The 14,252-nt window shown below is 39.4% G+C and overlaps 1 protein-coding gene across 3 annotated transcripts in view; it reads left to right on the forward strand.

Annotated features, from left to right (window-relative positions):
* Positions 1-14,252, forward strand: part of FGD6 (FYVE, RhoGEF and PH domain containing 6) — a 125,498-nt gene that overhangs the window by 31,141 nt on the left and 80,105 nt on the right. For 2 of the 3 annotated variants that reach the window (XM_082739264.1, XM_082739266.1), the window contains exon 3: positions 11,005-11,155. In XM_082739264.1, the coding sequence (XP_082595390.1) occupies positions 11,005-11,155 (151 nt within the window). The remainder of the gene's footprint in view (positions 1-11,004; positions 11,156-14,252) is intronic. The other variant, XM_082739265.1, reaches the window with a different exon arrangement.

Below are 14,252 nucleotides of genomic sequence, written 5' to 3' on the forward strand. Positions count from 1 at the left end.
AGTATGGTGATGTAGGTAAAACTGTGGTTATTCTGAGCTTCAGGATAGTACTGTACAAGTACAGACTCCCAGAAAGCAGCACTGAAAGACCTGCTGTGAAAGCATGGCTCAGATGATCTCATCCCAGGAGTTTGTTACTCAGCCGCGTACACTGATGATGAGCTGTTTCACATGACTGATAATGCAGAAGCTTCTCTCTGAAGTCAGTTTTTATACAAGTCTAGACTTTTAAGTATCTAGAATGATAATTTATTATTTTTTTTAATATTACAGGTGGCACTCTAAATGTGTGTGAGGAGGGAGAGCATGCATACCAGCAAATAAGCTTCCTATGTATGAGGCATTGTTGTTAGTACATTATTCATTATAAATTCATTGAATCCTCATAAATCCCTTTCAGATAGACACTATTATTATCCCTATTTTATGGATGAGGGAACTGAGGCAAATTGAGGTTAAGAGCTTATTACCCAGTTTTGCTTAGATAGTAAGTGACAAAGCAAAGATGAAAACAGGCAGCTTTTTGCTCCAAAGCAGATAGACTGCTTTTTCCAGGTAAGCTACTAAAGCAAGGGTCAGTAAACTTTTTTGCTGAAGAGTCAGATGGTAAATATTTTAGACTTTACAGGCCATGTGATCTCTGTTGCAGCTCTTCAAATCTGTGGATATAGCATGAAAGCAGGCATAGAAAGTTCAAAAACAAATGTGACTGGCTATGTTCTAATAAAACTTTATTTGTAAACACTGAAATTTGAGTTTTATGTAATTTCTACACATCACAAAATATTTCTCTTGATTTTTTTCTACTATTCTTGGCTTATGGGCCTTACAAAAAGAAGCAGCAGATTGGACTTGTCTACTCATCCTGTGCTGTTTTTGTGAGATATAAAGATAAAGGTCACTAATTTATTTTTTTATTTTTTTAAAGATCTTATTTATTTATTTTACAGAGAGAGAGAGAGACCACAAGTAGGCAGGCAGAGAGAGGGCGGGGGGTGGCAGGGGGAAGCAGACTCTTTGCTGAGTGGAGAGCCTGATGCGGAGCTCAATCCCAGGACCCTGAGATCATGACCTGAGCTGAAAGCAGAGGCTTAATCCACTGAGCCACCCATGCACCCCAAGGTCACTAATTTATCAATTCATTCATGTAAGAAATAGATCAGGTATTGTACTAAATACAGTGGTAACCAGGGGTGAACAAGAACAAAACCTTCCAGTTCCTCTTACCATTAATTCCACTTACGTAATGGACCAGTTTGTTCTCCTCCTTTTCGTGTCTGCTTTTAAAAATTTGTCTTTATTTCCTGTCCATTGCATGTACTAGACATGTGCACATTATGTCATTTACTCTTCATAGCCAGTGGCATTATCTCAATTTTATAGTTTAGGGAAGAGACTAAAGAGCCAGCCATCTGCACACAGCAGGTCTAAAGGGAATCCCTATATCTCACTTCTTAAACACATTTGTTTTTCCTTCCCTTCCATTTGTTCTGGCTCTAGCTTTCGAAGATGCTATGCAGGTTTGTTAGAAATGTTAAGGTATTTCCCAGGTTCCCCAGTCAAGAAAGCTAAAATTAAACAGGGAGCTAGTTAATCATGTAACTAGTGAAAAGATATAGTGATGCATGGGAATAAGAGTGGAGGAAGAAAGCCCATGTCCTTCCTGATGCCCTCACCAGCCTCTCAGTCTTGGAAAAAAGAGACCTGTGTCTCCAATGTGCTCTGAGAAAGAAATGGGTTCTTCAGGGCTCTCTGGGATTATAAGTAGAATTGTTCATGTATAGTTTTAAATAATGAAGTGAACTGACGTGTAAGAGTGACAATCTAACCTCCCCATCTTGGCTGCTTATGGGCTCCTATCCTCCCCACTGCAGTGGGAAATCCCAATTAAAGGTTGTAGTTCCTGTTAGAAAATGGGAACACTCAAGTAGGCTTGGCTAAAATAAGATCTTAGATGGAAAGCAAATGTCTTTTTTGTTTAATTGCTGGTTTCCGTGTGATTCCCTACTACTTTATTATAGTGGGGTATATATTTAAGATAATATTAAATATTCTGTAACAAGTAATATGTTGTATTTCTGTAACACATAACATTAATACCTCTAACTTGAAAATTGCTTAAGTTTATCATGGCAAACTTTGGAAGTATATGCAAAATGTAATAGGTATACAGGAAGCGAACTTGATAACACTTCAAGGGGATTTATCAGAATAATTCTATTAGAAACTGTCAGTACACCTACTTTGTACTTAAAGATCCCAGAAAATAGCACCCTCTTTTGTGGTTTTAAGTATTTTAAATTAGCAATTAATTAAATTAATAATAAACTTATAGTTTGTGTATAATTTTAAAATAAATATGTAACTTAATATTTTATTAATTCATAATATAATTAAATTAATGATGTTTTGATTGTTTCCTGTCCACCCTGTCAGTGAGGAAGGGATTCCTGACCATGGGTTATGAGGATTGCCAGACGCATGACATCAGACAGATAAGATTCATGGCAGTTTGTTGGTCACATATACAGCCTAGAGGAGGAGGACATAGCATGCCACACAGGGCCACACCAAGCATGCACTTGGGAACAAAGTGAGTCACCAGGGGCTGTGCTGTGGAAGGCAGACCCTGCAGTAACAAGGGAGTGGGGTGACCTTTGGTTCCCATGGGACAATGTGATTGGCTGGTTTGAATAACTGCACGTGTCAAGGGGCTAAAGTCCTCTACTCAGGTGTAGCCAAAACTGTCCCTGTGATAGACAAGATCGTTTGGCTAGGGCGCCCTGTCTGAGGAACAACAGAGTAGGAAGGGTAACTTGTAGTAAGGCCATTTGACATCCTCTTGGTTTTCCATTGATGTTAAGGCAGAACACAATAGGTATCATACCATAGTAGTTTCATCATACCATAGTTTTACCGACTGAGCCAATTCATAGTCAAGAGCATAGCATGGTCGAGGGAATGATCACATTTTCCAAAGATCTCTCCACCTTGTCAGTGGCTGCTCGAGTTATGATGAAATTAGTGGAAGCAACGTGGCATGTATAATTGACACAAAAATACACGGCCACCCTGTTTAAGAAGAGAGTCATAGGATAAGGTGTTTATGTCCTCATCAATCAGTCTTACTTCCCAGGCCCAGCTTCCAACTGGGTTCCCTACTATAGTGTTAGAACCAGGCAAGGCCTGGGTTTGGGTTTGGATCCCCAGTTCCCACTGTGGATGGATGCTTGCCTTTTCTGCCATGGCTGCCTGCCAAGAGAGAGATTTCTCTCTAACTTGATAAACACCCTAACTTTTGGGGCACCTGGGAGGGTCAGTGGGTTAAGCCTCTGCCTTTGGCTCAGGTCATGGTCTCAGGGTCCTGGGATGGAGCTCTGGATTGGGCTCTCTCCTCAGCAAGGAGCCTGCTTCCCCTTCTCCCTCTGTGTGCCTTTCTGCCTACTTTGATCTTTCTCTGTGTCAAATAAATATTTATATGCTAATTATGCCTATATGTTAGTTATGGTGATTATCCCAATTCCCCCTGCCTTTATCTGTTTAGGAAAGCTTCACTCAGCAGGTAAAAAGAAAAGTAACCAACAGAATTTACTGTTTGAACATTAACTAATTCTATAGATTATCTTCATCCAGCCCCTAAAATAATATGATATATGATAAGCCCTCGATATTTATTGAAATAAATGGCATAGCAGTTTTATGTATTTTAAATAGTATAGAGTATATATATGACAATATATGTATTAATGTATTTGTAAATATGCAGCATTTGTGCGTGTGTGTGTGTGTGCACGTGTGTGTATGTGGGTCTAAACATGAAGCACTGTCATGTAGCCATCCCCTCCTCATTATTTCTAGTGTCCTTTACTCAAGAGTTATACATTATACAGTGAGGAGGTGGAGGGAAGAAAGGATGGTGGGTCAACTCTAACTTAAAAATTTTTCATCATCTTCGCTACAATGACAAAACTGTATTGAAAATGTGCTGTATTTTATTTGGAGGCAGTTCCAAGCTCAAGAGAATGCTTTTCTGTTTGTATTAAGAAAATTAAGAAAACGATTTCAGTGCACATTTCTTGAAGAATATTTTAAGGAATCATTCTCAAACCCTTCCAATTTTTAAGAAAACAAAACTGCTGGTAATTAAATGTTTGGTATTTATTTTAGCTAGTGCTTGTTTCAGGAGGCTTTTTCTTTTTTTTAAGATTTATTTATTTATTTATTTGACAGAGCGAAAGAGACCACAAGTAGGCAGAGAGGCAGGCCAAGAAGGGGAAGCAGGCTCCCCGCTGAGCAGAGAGCCCGATGTGGGGTTCGATCCCAGGACCCTGAGATCATGACCTGAGCGAAGGCAGAGGCTTAACCCACTGAGCCACCCAGGTGCCGCAGGAGGCATTTTTTTTAAATAACAATCTATTCCTCTCTAGCTAGGAGCGGCTCATGCCTGAATCAGATGCCTTCCAGCTAAGATGGAGAGACAAGAGTGCCTACTGGATTGTGATCAGACCTAGGCTCCTCTTGTGTCACTAGGATTGCACCAGGAACCCCGGAGGCCTCTTTAGAGGCAAGAAGTTTTCCCACAACTCAGAATGCTGTGGGAGATGCCTGATAGTATGGTACTGTTCACTGTGGCATAGGCAATAGGTTGTGTGTTTATTACTCAGTGGCCCCTGCAAAATGTTGAATAATCCTTTTACAGACTCTTTTTCTCTTTTTATTTTTGTTTTTTTAAAGATTTATTTATTTATTTGAGAAAGAAAAACAGAAAGAGCAGGAGGAGGAGCATAGGGAGAGGGAGAGAGAGAATCCCAAGCCGACTTCCTGCTGAGTACAGAGCCCTGCGTGGGGCTCTTTCCTAGGACCCTGAAATCAAGAGTCCAATGCCCAACCGACTGAGCCACCCAGGCGCCCCTCTTTTTCCTTTTTTAAAGTCATCAGCTGGCTGGCCAGAAGGTCATTCCTCTCTATCTATTCTCTAGAGGCATACTGATGATTTTCCTGAACAATCCCCTACCGGCCTTAAGGAAAAAGCATAGTCTGTATACCTTTCCCACCTAACAAGTAGTTAAAGGGGTCAAATAAAGGCAATCTTGAAAACCAGCAGGAATTTGCTACCACAGAAAGGAGTGGCTTCAGAAAAAGGAACCACAGAAAATACCCAGTTTCCCTGGAATGTAATCCGGAGGACTAATAAAAGCTCCTTCTGGGGGACCCTGTCAGGAGGGAATACTAGGCTTCGGTGATGGACTTGAAAAACACGCCCACTTCGCCCACTTCGTTTTCTAGCTGTAGAAACCCAGCTTGCTAGTTTTAAAAGACTTGGTTGTTAACACCTCTAAAATCCATGAACCAAAGAGTAAAATGCTAATTGTGTGCATTTTATGCTGCAAGTTTCTTTTCACTTCCTTTCCTTTTTGTGGTAACAAACTCCTGCTGTGCTATCCCTCATTGTAGTGTTTTTGTTTATTCCTACTCTATGTGATATTAATCAAAATATTTAATTGAAAGAAGTGAATATGTTATATACATATGTGAAATTATTTTTTTACTAAAGCCCAGATTATAAAATTATTAAGTTTTAAAATTAAAATAGTTTGTCTTAATGGTTTCTCAGAAGATTAAAAACTACTGTATATTTAAAAAACTAATGTATATACTTTTCTTTGAGGGGAAGGATTTCCGCTATTATAGTGTATTATGAACATTTTCCGTCCACAGCTTTACACCTTATTAAAGCAGTCAGTAATAGAGAAGACCTATCAGATGAGGTAGTTTGCCTCTTAGCACAGAGGGGTCACACTTGAAGAACCTGATTTTTGTTCAGGTCAGATAAGTTTGCCTCACACTCTTTTGGCTTTTATGTTCTGTCACCCTGACCCTCTAGCTCTGCAAGTACTTAAAATAATTGCTCAAAACCCCATGTTTGGGGTCTAAAAACATGCCACGAGTACATGACTTGCTTTATTTGAGAATGAAAATGGCAACGTATACTTACTTCACAGTGGTGCTGGGTTTCCTAAAAGTAGTAGAGAAATAACTCATTTTAGGGGTAGTTCCTATGTAGCTTATCTGAGTGGAAAATGGAGAAAATTCTGTAAGCCCCATATAATTGAAAAGAGGGCCTGAAAACAAGAATAAAAGTGGTTTTTAAATCATTTTTTTGGATTTGATTCATGGTTTTCAACCTGACATTGGAATCTAAAATTCAGTAAAGAAGCTGAAGTACCTGAGTAAAACATACTCTGGTAAAACTAAATAGAAACACTTTTTTGATGAAAATTGTGAACCAATAGCCTGTAGTTGGCATATAATAATATCTAACTTATGAAAGCTTTTTTTTCTATGTAATATTCGTCCTTAAGTGCTTACCAGTAGTTTTTCCCATTCATTCTGCAATAAATATGAAAGCAGCCAAAGGAAACGCATAATCACCAAGTCATAATGAGACATCATTTGTAAAAGAATTATAACAACATCCTGCAGACTAGCAGGCTCTGTTCAGTTTGGTCCAGGAGTAAAAAGGAATAAGAAGAGAAAAGATCACAGAATTGTTCAGATTTACATGTTGTGACTTGAAAAGGAGAAAGAAACTTTGAAGCTGAGGATATTGGAATAAACTTTTTTCTTCCAAGTTTGGAAGGAATTACGGGGTACATTCATTGTTTAAGGGTCTCAGAATAAAATGGCAGACGAGAGGAAAAAGGTAACTGGATTCATCAACAACAGGGGACAGGATTCTGTGCTTTCAAAGTGTATTTCAAAGTGTATTTCAAAGTGTATTTCAAAGTGTTAACTCTACTTCTCCTTTTCCTTTCTCTGCTGTCCTCGTCCTCCTTCCCCTCCCTTTGCTGGAATTTTCAGTTTACTGGAGGCTCACAAGAATGTTTTGGTGGTGATGTCTGGCTCAGTGCTGTACAGATTTCACTTTCCTGAAGACTCTTAGGGGAGATGGATTAAGTATTTTTAAATACTAATTTAAATTTCTTCTTAGATTTCTTCTAAAAAAGAAATCCTCCTTCATGTGACATCTTAACGTGAAAGAGAAATTTGATGTACTTTCAGTGGAGGGAATACTGTCCTTATCGCAAAAACATAAACAAAAAATAATTGATTTTTTTAAAAGTGATGGTATTAAATAATCAGTCTAAATGTGTTGATGCTTGACTGTGGAACTGAAGAACAGCTGTCTAACCAGTGGGCATTTACTTCTGGCATTATTTTCTCTGTCCTTACTCCATCCAGAAACTAATCATCCTTGGAAAGGATGGCCTGGGAGGTAGAGCCCAGTCCTGACTCTGTCCTGGTTGTGGTTGCAACTTACTTTCCTTTTATTTCGATTATCAAGTTATGAAATAACCAGGCAGGAAAGTATAGAGGAAACACTATGTCCTGTTCCTTTAACCCAGAAAGCCTACAGTGCTAGGACATTATCTTCCAGGCTGGGGGAAGGAAATGTAAAGAATACAGGAGCCCCCAACATGACTAGCATCAGTAAGGAATCCATACTTCATTATCAGAGATCTATAGATTTGAAAGCTGTTAAGGATTACATGAGAAAAGAGATTAACAATTTTTCTCTGTTGGATCACATAGAGCTGAACATATAAATGTGGTTACTAAATGCCATCTTTCCTGATTTTGCTCCTGAACCCATTATCTTTCCTTAAAATCATATCCCTTGTTAAGATATCTCTATTTCAATTAATATGCCCCTTATTTTGCTGATGACTGTTCATGAAATCTTGAAGGAAGACAGGTTTTTCCCCACCTCTTTACCCTGATGATTTTTTTTTAACCTCTTATATCCAACCCTTCCTCTTAATTCCTCATGTAGCCAACCTCATTTCTGCACTGTTGAAATTACTTCTTAGATCCCCATCCACTTCTGTCTTTGTGCCTGCCTCCATTCAGCCCCCAGTTAGTTCACTAGCATTGGGTTATAAGATTAGTCTTCCTAAAACCTTACTTTGCTCACTTTCCTCCCTTCTAAGCTTCAGAAATCGTAAATGGTCTCTCCTGTTTACCATCCAGATGTATGGGGAGCACCTTTCACTTCAGTTGAATCTTTTGAGATCATCAAGAGGATCTCACTGATGCTAATTAGCAGGGCTGTCCTTTTCCCTTGTTGGGTCAGGGGAGTGGGGCAGAGGCTGTGCCTACAAGGCTGGATTGATGGAAGAGGTGTTATTCTCTGCCTCATTGGCACTATCAAGAGAGAAATATGGTAATGACATTCGACTTAGAGTTCTATTAAGGGAATCTTTGAGGTCTACTGGAAGATTTGAGTCTTATTGTTAAAGGCCTGCAAGATGAGTATGGACTCATCTATTATTTATGACCTTTGGCAGGTTGGCAACTGTCATTCTCTCCAAGCTCTTTTTTTCCATTAATTATATATAGGAGACCTCTACTACAGCCAAAATGTTTTTTGTTTTCTGAATACAGATATCCATTTCCACACCACTGATTATAATACCTAGGTTGGCCTTTCTTTAAACCACGCACTATCCCAGTGTTACCCCTCCAAACCTTTCTTTGTGATCACTACTGCCATAAATACCATCTGAACTTCTGAAATTTAACACCCTTTGCTTTCCAATGTAAATTTTGTTTATTCAGTAAAAATTTACCGAGGGTCTGTTAAGTATCAACTTAACAGGGTATTCAACTGAAAAGACCCTTTACTTGTTCTTAGGAATTTACGTTTTAGCTAGGGAAACAAATTTATCAACAGGTACATTGGAAGGAGAAGGTGTGGAATTCAGAAGACAGGTAAGCTAATGTGAGAGAGGGAGGAGATAAGCAGGGAAGGTTTTCTGTAGGAAAGCAATTTTCAGAACTAAACTCGCCCAACATGGGACAACTAGGTGACTCAGTCTGTTTAGCGTCTGCCTTCTGCTCAAGTTATTATCCCAGAGTCCTGGGATTGAGTCGCTCATCAGGCTCCTGGCACAGTGGGGAGCCTGCTTCTCCCTCTGCCTTCCATGCCCCCTGCTTGTGCTCTTTCTTTCCCTCTTGACAAATAAATAAATAAAGTCTTAAAAAAAAAAACCCTCCCAATATTTTGTGGCGGTTATGTTTTGATCCATATCCTTTTAATATTTAAAGCCTTTTTTTTTCTTGTTCTGAAATGTTAACTTTTGTAAGTATTTATATGCCTAATGGTTGTGGCAACTAGCTACTTATTATCTCATCAATAATGGCTTTCCAGATGTTGAACCAAGAAACACCTCTCAGCTCTCTCTTCAGACAGAATAAACCCAATTTCCTCACAGGTGCTACAAGCTGTTACTGATTATCCAAAATTTTTATACTGTTGAGTCTAAAAGAGTGCACTGATTTGAAAAAAACAGATTACTGGGCTTTTGTTACAACTAGATTGTGATTCAGTGCCTCAGGGTGAGGCCTAAAGTTCTGTATTTCTAAAAAACTTCCGGTGATGCTAAAGTTGCTCATAGATTGAACATGTTTTGAGTAACAGGGTTTTAGAGAATGTAAAGAGTTAAAGAATTAATGATAAAAACAAGTTGAGGTAGGTTTTGCTTTACTTAAATGGATGTATCCTGCAGTCTCTCTATCCTGTTAACTTGATTTACTCCAGCTAATTTAAATCAACTAATTACCCAGCTGAGTTGGGCTCCTGTCCCTGCACCCAGAGGCAGTGAGTTTTGCCCGTGATCTGACTGGGAAGCTTCCGCTCTCCACCCCCAACTCCACCCTAGGGTGTGAGTCTCCTCTATGTCATGGAGCTATGATCGGGCGCGCACCCACCTACTTGAGGCTGTGATATGATTCCCTAAGGCCCTCCAGCTCCTGAATAGTAGGAACCCCTGTCTTTGGCAGAGGGAGGTGTTCCTTTTGGCATTCTGCCTTCATCCAACTGGTTTCTCTAACAGTTGAGTTCCAGGAATGGCATCTGAGGCTGTCTGTATCCTACAATGTGTAATCAGGAACTGGCAGAGAATTCATCTTTAGCTTTTAAGATTCCTGTTAGGAATTTTCATAACATGTAGAAGCCATGGCAGTTGAGTGACCTGGCCTTGACCCGTAAAGAGACCTGCCAGGGTGAAGTGCAACTGTCTCTTTATTCTCAAGTGTTTCCTCCTGACGATTTTCTGATTCTTTTACTGACTCTTCTGTTCTGCATGTATTCTTGTAAACTGCAGACAGGAAAACAGTTGCTACAGATAATTCGTTCCTGAGTCTTTACAACCAAAGTTAGAATTATTTCTGCCGTCTTCCTGGGGAACTCTGCTATGGAAACCCCCCCCCCCCCCCAAGACTGGATTGCAACAATGGCTCTTAGATTGAAGAGATTTGTCTCAGTACAAAGTGGAAAATGTTGATGACGTCAGGCTGGAGAGGTGGAGGTGGTAAATGGCCTGGTACAGTGATTTTCAGACTTCCAACATGTATCCCCTAGGGGCCCTGCACCCCTAGAGTTTCTGATTCAGCAGGTCTGGATCAGAGCCCAAGAATTTTTAACATCCTCATCCCTTCCCTTGTCTTATGATGTGGTTACATAAAAGGAACTGGGGGTAATCAAGGAGGCTGGGCACATATTCACAGTAGCCCATGCATCGTTCATTACCTCCCAATTCTGGCAGATTTGTTAGTTGCTTTAAAAAAAAAAAAAAAGTAAAACAGACCCAGGGAAACACCACCTCTTCGAATGTTCCCGCGTAGCTAGTGAGTGCCGGTTTGTGGTAACCTAGGTTATATCCTTCCGAGGCTTCTTGGTTCATAGGACAAGAGATCTGATCTTTTCAAGGAAGATAGAGAAGCATAGGATTAGGGCAGCTATGAGAATGAAATTGGGTTTTTGACAGCTGAGATAGCAAAAGAGAAGGGGAAGTTTGGTTGGTCTGGCTATTTCCATCCTGGTGTTCACATCCCTTAGGTATACCGAGCTTACATCATAGGAATAAGACGGTTGATCTTATGTGGGTTTTGGAGAGTATTCCTTGTTATTTAATGTGACTAATGCGATATTCTCTACTGAAGCAGTTCTGGAGCATCCCAGGAGGGACACAACGATCTTGATCTTGGTCTTGGTGAACTTCCTTCGGATGAGGAAGAAGACATCAATAGTTCTGACGAAGACGATGTCAGCTCTGACTCTAGTAAAGGGGACCCTGATCTGGGAGACAAACAGGTATATGTTACTATTTAATTGTTTCTACTTCTGTGTTTGTTGGTCTCATAATATTTAGAAATAATATTTATCAGCATGATAGGCACAAAATCCCTAGTTATTTTTTTCTTCAAACTTATAAAATATTATCTAATTTAAAATTAGTTTCTGCTATAATGTAGTACCTAAGATATTATCACATTTCTAAATGCACATCACTTAAAGTTTAGTAATTTTTTTGAGAAATTTATTTTTGGCACTGTCCTTTGGTTTTCCTTTTGATAATGGAAATCCCCTCTAAGGATTGTTCCTTCTATTGCTAGCAATTCTACTTGAAAGAAGGGAATTAGATGCATTTCAGACTTAATAAAATCTTTTTAGAGATAGAAAAAGGCTGCGATTAAAAACATCAGGATTTCCTTTGAAGTAATTTGGTACTTGTATTTTCAGTATACATGAAACAAGATTGGCCACATGTTGATAATTATTTAAGATATGTCAGGACATGGAGGTTCATTATATTGTTTCTTTAGTTTGACAAGAATGGTTCACTATGAATATATATTTTTTGAATAAAGGCATCATTACAAAGGTAAAAATAGTATATTATGAATAACCCCACGATGTGTTGAAACATTACAGCAAGACAGAATTTGAAAGGATCCTCGTAGCAAGCCTATGAAACCAGAGAGGAGAAAATCCATGTTTGACCTAACTTCTGTGCCATAACTTACCAAGCAGTTGTTTTCTGTTTAATATATTTTAGCTTTTTAAAGTTTATTTCAACTTTAAATGAATGGCACAAGTTGTGTAATTGTCTAGTTTTAAATACCAGCTCCACCACATACAAGTTGGTTGAGTAACTGCAGGCAAATTATTTAATATCTTTAAGCTAAAGAGCCCCCGTTTTATAAAGAAAAGGATTTATTGCAGAAGTATGAGGACTAAATGATTTGGTTTGTGTAAAGCCTTAGAACACTGTTTAGTACATGGTAAGAACTCAGTGATTATTTGTTTATTTCTTGTAAGACTTTATGCTGTAAAGTATTGAATCATAGAGTTGGAAGTAACCACTAGAAATTATTTAGCCTTAAGGTCTCTGAGTGTGTAAAGTACCTAAGCCAGATGAGTGACTGTTCTTAAAGGCCCAGCATATACTTCAGCAGTGTGTGGGTCTTTACTTCGACTATTAAGTAATTCCTCTGATGTTTTACTGCTATGTGCTATCTCTGATTTGAAAACTTACTTTCCTTGTCGCTGAAGATCACATATATAGATGGTACAAATATTTGTAAAATACTATTTCCCAGATATTTACCAGGCATAAAAAGTATGTACTAGGCATAAAGCAGTGTTCAAGGATTTTGCTCTCGAACAGCTTACATCCTAATGGGACAAGAGGGGCCATATATTCACTAGAATAGTGAGAACTTCAGATTATTATGTACTATGAAGGGAATAAAAAGAGCAATGTGCTAGAAACTAAGAAGTCTACTTAGTATAAAGCCTCAAAGAAAGTGATATTTGACTGAGGAATATTTGCCTAGAAAGAGCCAAAGCCTGTAGGATTTGGGGAAGAGGCTTCCAGTGGTCTTCCTCTCCAAGGGCCATAATTAAATCAATCTTCACTGTCTTAGCTACAACTTCTTTTTCTAACAAGTACTGCTTCCTGTTGTTTGGGTCTGTTCATTTCTCTTGTTCAAACCCTTTCTGATTTCTGCCCTTCTTGAAGTATGGCACCAAAAGAGATGTCCACTTTCTATTAGGAGTCTCACTGACATACTGTATAAAGGAACGATTTCTCTCTACCCTTTTGTGTTATGCATCTTCTCAACACATCCTGTCACAACACTGCCTGGTTGACTCATTCGTTTTGTGGTCATTGGAGACTTCCAGAGTTCCTTCCTCTGTGTTTATACTGGCCTTTCCTTTCCTTTTGTTTTTTTCTTTTGTTTTGTTTTGTTTTTTAAGATTTTTTAAGATTTTATTTATTTATTTATTTGACAGACAGATCACAAGTAGGCAGAGAGGCAGGCAGAGGGGGAGGAGGAAGCAGGCCACCTGCTGAGCAGAGAGCCTCATGTGGGGCTCCATCCCAGGACCCTGAGATCATGACCTGAGCCGAAGGCAGAGGCTTAACCCACTGAGACACCCAGGCGCCCCCTCCCTTCTGGTTTTTATGTTTAGTTGTGCCACCCACTGCAGTATGTCTCTTAATATTTTTCTGTTTTTATTTTATTTTAAAATATTTGTTTGAGAAAGAGTGAGTGAGAGAGCAGACATGAGCAGGGAGCCTGATTTGGGGCTTGATCCCAGGACTCCAGGATCATGACTTGAGCCAAAGGAAAACGCTTAACTGATAGAGCCACCCAGGCGCCTCTGTTTTCTGGTTTTTGTTTGTTTATTTGTTTTGTTTTAAAGATTTTACTTACTTTTTTGAGAGAGAGAGAAAGCAGGGGGAGGGACAGAAGGAGAGGGGGGAAGCAGGATCCCTACCGAGCAGGGAGCCTGACAGTGAGCTCAACCCCAGGACCCTAGGATCATGACTTGAGCCCAAGGCAGATGCTTAACTGACTGAGCCACCCAGACACTCCTATTTTTCTGTTTTTAAAATGAGATGATTTCTTCAGTTAACCATTGACATTTAACATTTTTATATGTGATTCTAATGTATTAATAATTTCCCTCTTTTAGAGCTGTTGGCCCTCCTGACAAACTTACTCTCTGGTCACCTGAGACAGCTGTGGCAATAATTAAAAGAGCTAATGCTCCCTTTCTAGATGGTTACTGATCCATTTAAGCGTAGCCTGGTGAATGCTTTTCTTCTAAGTAATTTGCTTTCAAAGTGGTTAAGAACAGCGTGGTCTTCAGGTGCCTAGGTGGTTCATCTGTCTTCGGTTCGTGTCATGATTTCAGGGTCTTGGGATTGAGCCCATATTGGGCTCCCTGCTCAGTGGGGAGTCTGCCTATCCTTTTCCCTCTGCGCCTCCACCCCACTTGTGCTTGCTCACTGTTTTCCTCTCTCTCTTTCTTAAATAAATAAATCCTTTTTAAAAAAAGAAGAGGAAGAACAACAACAACACAGTCTTTGAGGCTGGATTGCCTGGGTGCTTATCAT

This window comes from Mustela nivalis (assembly GCF_964662115.1).
Source record: "Mustela nivalis genome assembly, chromosome: 7".
Lineage (NCBI taxonomy): Eukaryota > Metazoa > Chordata > Mammalia > Carnivora > Mustelidae > Mustela > Mustela nivalis.